General features: G+C 38.3%; 1 protein-coding gene across 1 annotated transcript in view; it reads left to right on the forward strand.

Moving 5' to 3' along the window:
- Positions 1–5,570: 5,570 nt before the first annotated feature.
- LOC113823091 (nuclear pore complex protein Nup153) overlaps positions 5,571–7,500 on the forward strand; it is a gene marked incomplete at its 5' end in the record, with an annotated part of 21,421 nt that continues 19,491 nt past the window's right edge. Inside the window, 2 exon segments of the mRNA XM_070128364.1 lie at positions 5,571–5,787; positions 6,899–7,168. Of these exon segments, the coding sequence (XP_069984465.1) occupies positions 5,571–5,787; positions 6,899–7,168 (487 nt within the window).

Here is a 7,500-nt window from a genome sequence, read left to right on the forward strand (position 1 = left end):
GTATTGCATCACTGCAACCATACTGGAAAATGCAAATGGAATGATTGAGAAGATTCAGAATGGGGCCGACATCTAGGGTATCAGGGAATGGGAAAGTGCCCACGGGATTGCAGGTGGCCAAGTGTGGCACCTGCTCCTATCAGTGCTCTGGCAAAGGCCAACAAAGCTTCATTGTCCGTATTATAGGAACAAGTGAGCTAGTGAACCTCCCACGGGATTGATGGTCAAGTTAGGCACTGGTTTGAGATCTTGATATAGCCAGAATATGTATACTAGTTTGGTTTGGGGGCTTTTGCCTGAGTGCCAACATTGCCATGGTGTTTACCAGGACTGTTCCTCTGTCTTGATTAATAGGTGTATAGGCCTCCTGTCATGTATCATTTTAAGTTCTTGGTAGATTAGAATAGAGTGTGTGATGTGGCAGTGTAAGGAAAAGTTACATTGATATTGGGGTTATCTGGTTATGCTGTTATATTTTCAAACTTTTTTTCATTATGACTATGGTGCCTAGATATTCGATGCATTAACTAGATTCACTTCAAAGTTTGATGAATAGGAGTAGTACAATGTATAAAAAGTTGAGGTATGATATATATTGGAGTTTTATTTCAATGGTAAATATCAATGCAAACCTCTCTGTGTGATGCATATGCATATGCGCAAAAATTGATCATTATTGTTTAGGGTTTATATTAAGGGAGTCCACTGTGCTGTTAATTCTTGAATTTTAAGACTGACAGCTTTGATTACCAACATACCATTTATTGTCTATTGTTGATATTTTTTTGTGTGGGAGCACAGATATGTGAGAATTCTGAAAGGATTATCATAACTAATATTGAGAGTTTTTCCGTTTTTTCTTTTTTCTTTTTTTTTGGCCACCCTGGCTTGAAAGGTGTAAATGTGTTATGTCTCGAACGATAAACCATACGATTGTATGTAAGGGAGAAGTACCTTTTGTGAATTAGTACATTTGGTAAAGCTGATTTGAAACCTATTTGCAAACAGATCTGGAAGGATCTTTCCTATATTTTAAATAGATGTGTATTTAGCAAACAAATTTTTAGCCTTCATGGATATAGAAGTTGAAAAAACTATTTTGTAAGAGCTAGTTGATAATGGCAGTGAACCATCAAAATGTGGAAAATAACCATACAGTGTGTGCCATGATATGAGTTGTATGATATAATGTGATATGATGGAGGATATAGCCGTGAAGAAAAGTTGATACACAGTGAAAGGTTAGGATCTGAGATTCACAGAAAAGAAATGATTGGCTACTGTAAAGGAAAGCATTTGATGAAGGGGAGTGAGAGGGGCTGTTGGCCAAAAGAAAAATGTTCTTGTTTCACTGCTGTCTTATGTTCTTTATCATTTTTATTAGTTATCCCCATGACTTGCATATCCCTGTTTGGCTTAAATATAGTTATCCAGCCCCCCCCCCCCCCCATGAAGATATGTAGCAAAATTTAGTGTGAAAGAAACATGGCATATCTTTCTGATTACTAAATGTGAATATTAATTCAGTTTTGAATAGAAAAGAGTATAGTTTTGTTGGTCAGGCATTAAAAAGAACTGATAAAGGAAGTTATTGCACTTGATGTACAAGCCCTGACTTTCACCAGTGTTTAATTTTGGTGTGTGTATATTTATCTTGTGCCTTTAAAAGGTAGTGTGAATGGCAGGCAACAATGCGACATTTGCTTGTGGGAGCCAGGGTTGGGTGAGATATTATTATAGATATTATTTTTATTGCTATTTTTTGTGATTTTATGTAGGTTTATTTTATTTTTGTTGGGAACTAACATCATTGGAGATATTTGGTTATAGGGGAGCGTTGGTTAGATTGCGTGAGAAATGGATTGAGTTGGATTTTTTGTGCCCCCCCTTTGTTTTTACTCCCCATAAGGGTATTCCTTACTGATTTATGTAATTTATTTTCCTTTCCTTTTATTGGGTCTGTTAGTATTAAACAAAATATATTTGAGAGTTTAGAATGGCATTCTTGCTGGTTGGTATTTTATGTATTCAAAGATGATATAATATTAGTAGTCAAATTATTACTTTTTCTCTTATTTTGACTAAAGATGGATGCTCTCTTCAAAACAAATTAAAAATAAGAATTGTATTTATATCTCTAGGATTTATTATATTTTCTTTACAAGTCCTCTATTTTCTAGGATTGTGGAATTGAAGTACTATGTCAAAAATCTGTCTTGTTTTCAAGAAACATTGCCTTTCATTATTTACTTTTTCTAAGAAGTGAAAATGTTCTTGTATGTACAGAAATGTAAATTTCCTGAATCTGACTATTTGTTGTGGAAGTGTAGAGGGAAAAATTTATAGATTTTAAAACCTAAAAGACCATGAAAGTATGTATTGGTGTGTGAGTGGGATTTTTTCCCCCAAACTGAGGAATAATATTACAAGCCCATTTTAACTAGCTGTAATAAGATTAGGGTCTAGTCGGATATCCAGCTCAGGATTTGAGAGGGTTGGTGTCCCTTAGGAAATTAAACTGATAGATTGTTAAAAGTAGAATGGCTTTGTTATATTTGTTAATTTTCAATGCTGCTTTTAATGCTTTATCCGAGCTGTTATCACATATTGCTTCCTCTCATCCATTAGTGTCTGTATAATGTAAATGCGAGTGTTATACATGTACTTTTTTTTTTTTTATCTCTCTCTCTCTCTCTCTCTCCTATTGCCTATGTTGATAGAAGCCTTTGGAGAGATTTGGGCATGGGAAGCAAGCAGGTTTCTGGCAGGGAGCCAGTTGGCAGATTGTTTTCTGAGGTACAGGTTTTGTGAGTGGAATTAACAGGTGTGTGGTTCTCTTACACTGTGCATCCACATGTGTATTTGTGTGTGGAAATGTGAAGGAGTAGACATGGTGCATTGGCTATCAGTCTGGTGCTAGGAACTGGTGTGTGATGTTCATCCTTGGGATTAGTCTCCATTCAAAAAATTTTGATAGTCACTGTGGAAAACTGCTGTATCATATCACACCACATAGTGGATGGGATGAGGATTACGTTGTTAGTCCTTTTTATGGAAACTAGAGCAGATTAGACCAGAAAAATAACTTGGGTCACTGCCACAGGCTTCTGAATAATATAGGTTGATTTTATTCATGACTTAATCACAGCTGGTGGTGAATTGTTTATTTGTTGTATTGTGGTGTGGTTTATATGTGCAGCTACATAGTGCTTTCTATTTTCAATGTTCAGTTGGGTTTCACCTTTGGTTCATGGTCTGTACCAGGAGCTATAACTGTTATAATAGTTGAGTAAATTCAGTTTTGGTGGAATGATAGAATTTTACATCATGTGAAAGCTTCTGATATTCTAAACTGAGCACTATTTCTCTCAAATTAGTAAATTTTTCATGTTTTTCATATTAGGTCTACTCTAAGATGTATCATTATTTTTACACTCTATATGTTACTGTCATTCTAAAAGATTTCCTTGAAAGTAATTTGCTGGATATTCTAATCTGAGCACTGTTTCTTGCAAAGCAGTAAATCTTTTCTGTGTTTTCCAAATTAGGTTTACTCTTAACCCATTCTCGACGGGTGTCCCACATATGAGACATCCGAAAAAATAAACATTGCCGGGCGTCCCGCCAGTGTGACGCTGTATCGGGGATCACGCTCCAACACAGCAGTGGGCTGCGGCCAGCGGGTGGACAGACTCCGGGGCAGCTCCGCCCGCCGATTTTGTAGCCGCCATGAATCTTTTATTTTTGGCTTCAAAATATACCGCCGTTAATGGGTTAACCCATTTGTTCCAGATGACAAGACCATCACATCATTAAAAAAAAATTTGGCTTGAGGTGCGGGTGATAAAAACATGCCATCATGAGAAAATCTGGTTGCAGGCTGAGTGAAACAAACTTACTATCATGACCATTTTGGCTGAAGCCAGAGTGATGGAAAAGACTTGCCATGAGTGCATAAACCTCTTGGAGAGTGATTAGACTCATTTGGCATTTAGAAGGTATTCCCATCGATAAACAAGTGTGAAATGTAGTGCCCATGAGCCATGACTGGAAGAGCGCTGGCTCCAGGGAGGATACCATTTCCATGCACATTATCCTAGTCCTGACTGCCATGACAGGCATTGCAAGTTGTTTTACAGGAAATTAGATATTAGAAAAAAGAAGAAAATAGTGAGTATCTTGTTAACATATTTTTGTTTTTGTTGCTCTTGAGGTATGGACTACCTAGAGGGATGATATGGGGTCTGTACAAGGAAAACAGTCTATTACCATCTGGATAAAGTTAATCAAATGACTTGTGTACTTTGAAAAATGCTCCCCAAAAGCTAAAAATGCTTATGCATTGCAAAGGAGAACCATAGAGTCTTGTCACTGCTCACAAGTATTTGCGTGACAAGCCACACACACAGCAGAACAGCTGCTCAAGCCAGCCTAATGCCCGTATTTTGGTCCATGTAATTGCCATGAAGCAACTGGATCCAAGGGGTTAATGTGGCAAGACAATATTTTTTATCTCTAACAATGATAATCATTAAGATAATCAACACTATGTCTGTGGCAATGATAACTAATGTTTTTTTTTTTTTTATGCATATATTTCTTATAAACAGAATGTATTTAGTTTGTAATACAGAAATCATGAATCAGTATAAGGAGTGTTTAAAAGCATACACTCGATGCCATGTTATAGATTAGATTGCAAGCAAATCTTTATTTTTAAAAAATTACCGTGATCTTGAAATGTTATGCATTGAGTTGACAGATTTTCATTAACAGATATATTAGGAATACAGGAGGCTGCACCATACCACATAGTCTTAACCCTTAACCCATTTACGCCAGTATATTTTGAAGCCAAAAATAAAAGATTCCTGGCGGGTACAAAATCTGCAGGCGGAGCTGCCCCAGAGTCTGTTGGCCTGCTGCTCTGTCAGAGCGTGAGCCTCAATACAGTGTCACACTGGTGGGATGCCCGGCAATGTTTATTTTTTCGGGGGTCTCATATGTGGGACACCCGCCGTTATTGGGTTAACCCTGGTATGTACAGTCTGGGACCAAAGTCCTCAGAAAGGTTTTGCGAGTTTTGTTTATTGCCCAGAGATGGCGCTGCAATTGCTGTGTAGTAAAGGGGTAGATTCATGAATGGAGGAGGGAGGGTGACCAGAGTTGGGTTATAGGGATTCATTACATTGCTTCAAACATGTTTGAATCAATGAGATAGTAGCAGCATCATTTATGTGGTATAAGTTATAGGCATTAACAACTAAACAAAGGGAAACCTTCAAAAATTTGTTTGACAAACTATCAAAATACAAGGTTTTAGGTGTCAAATGTTGCTTGCAAACTACTGAACGAGCAGGGTGTAAACAGAAAATGTGGATGCGGGCTAATAAATCTGTGATTATGTCCGTTTTTTTTGTGTGTGTGTGTGTGTGTGTGTGTGTGTGTGTGTGTGTGTGTGTGTGTGTGTGTGTGTGTGTGTGTGTGTGTGTAATCTAAGTTGGCACCAGTGAAAGTATGAGTGATTTATATAAAACTTACTAAAGTATTTTTATTTTGTTTTTCCATAGGGAATAATCCGGAGAGTGACTGACTCAGTGACAGGTTTGTTCTCGTCATCTTGGCTCTCTGGATGGCTAGGGGCTGAAGATGAGGAAGAAGGCAGTGAACAGCAGGGGAGGATGGCACCTCCAAAGACCTCAACAGTCCCTCCTCCTGGAGAGTCCTTCATCTTCTCCCAACCAGTCACAGCGAGGAGGTCCTTCAGGCCGATCTACCCAGAGGAAGGTGAGTGGAGACTGCATACTAGCTACAGGGAAAAATTGTGTTTGTGGTTTACCATTTTTACCTTGCTGGTCATTTTGAAATTTTTACTGGAGCTTCTAAAAGCTGAAATTACAGATAGTTTGAGCTGTGTAACATATACACAGAAGCTTAGTATTTATTTTAGAGCAGGGGTCGGCTACCTTTTGAGCATAGTGTGCCAGTTGATAATTAATGTTTTTTTATTCATAACCTTGTGTGCCAATTTTTACAGTACTGTATACCCTAATGTATTTTCCTGCACATGCATAACATGAATGTAATAGTTTTGTGGCAAAAAATATACGTTTTCTAATTTTAAATTTATATTCACCCTATTAATATCTGGACACACTGAGCTTCAAACATCCCTCAGAGTGATCTGTTGTAAACTTACTGTGATGGGTATGCTGCATGTATGTAAACCTGGCTCACATTGGTATATAGATCCAAATGCTGATAGTAATGCCAAGGCTAGTTTCTTCATGCGACTGAATTTATTAGACAGTGGTGTCCAGGAACTTAATATGGAGGCTGCATGATCAATCGCAGTAGTTTCCAATATTTCTTGATTTTGTAATTTAGCTGACATAATAATTAGACTGACTCTCTCATAATATTTTGCTGTTTAACTTTTTTCTCTGCTCCTCTGAATTGCATAGTGTGCCATAGACAAGCGCTCTGCGTGCTAAGTCTGGCACTCATACCAAAGGTCACTGACCTCTGTTGTAGAGAAATAGTTCAAGTAGTAGTTTTAGCTTCTGGTTAGCCCAGTGTGCTCATCTTCCACCTCGATGGCTCATGTTCACACCTAGCATGGGCTGCAAGAAAGCTTCCACAGTTGATAGTTGTTACTGTGTGTGATGGGCAGGGAATGGGGTTTTGGGTCACCCATCACATTCCTTAGCCAGGGCTAACCAAAGTCTCGTGTAGGTAGAAAGAGGTCTGGGCTGTATTCCATGACTTGGTATGCAGTTGTGCTTATATTACCCTCTGTCTCTCATTGGTAATCTTTAAACATCTTTTTTTTCTTATTCAGCTTTATTATTTTAAGGGGATAGATTATACTAGACTAAAATTGTTCTTTTGTTTTTAGGTGAGACTGAGAGTAACAGCCAGCAGTCCTTGGGTGTCAATGAGGGGGCCAGCACCAGCAGTGGGATGCGGATGACCCTACCAACAGCCACTTCCTCGGGCCTCTCAGCCTCCACTAGCAGATCACTAGGGAGTGAGACACCAAGTCCATCAATCCCTGTGAGAAAGCTGCCTATTATTTCTTCAACACCAGCACCCATGTTCACAGCTCGCACCAAGAGCCACTTGGAGCCACGTCCGTTGCAGCTCCTAACCAGTTCAACGCCTACAGGTGTGGAATTGCCCATTTTCAAAGGAAAGCAATGGGCTCTAGAGATTGGCTTTTCTTTATGTGCATGTTTGTTTTTTGAACATTTAGCTGAATGCTTCTGCTACCCACTGACTGTGGATGCTAGAATTTTAAATTGTACATTAAAAAGCAGCCTAAAACATACTTTCTTGGACAAGCCTTTATTGAGCATTTGAATACCTTTCCCTTTGTAATTTTCTTAATCTCGAAAGATGTGACTCCTAAATTTAGATGTCTTTGAACACCCCAGAGCAACTGTTTTGTCGGATAAAGTAATATTTTGTCATTGATATTTGCTTACGTTATTTTTTTAT

Source organism: Penaeus vannamei, chromosome 12, assembly GCF_042767895.1.
Source record: "Penaeus vannamei isolate JL-2024 chromosome 12, ASM4276789v1, whole genome shotgun sequence".
In the NCBI taxonomy this organism is placed as follows: domain Eukaryota; kingdom Metazoa; phylum Arthropoda; class Malacostraca; order Decapoda; family Penaeidae; genus Penaeus; species Penaeus vannamei.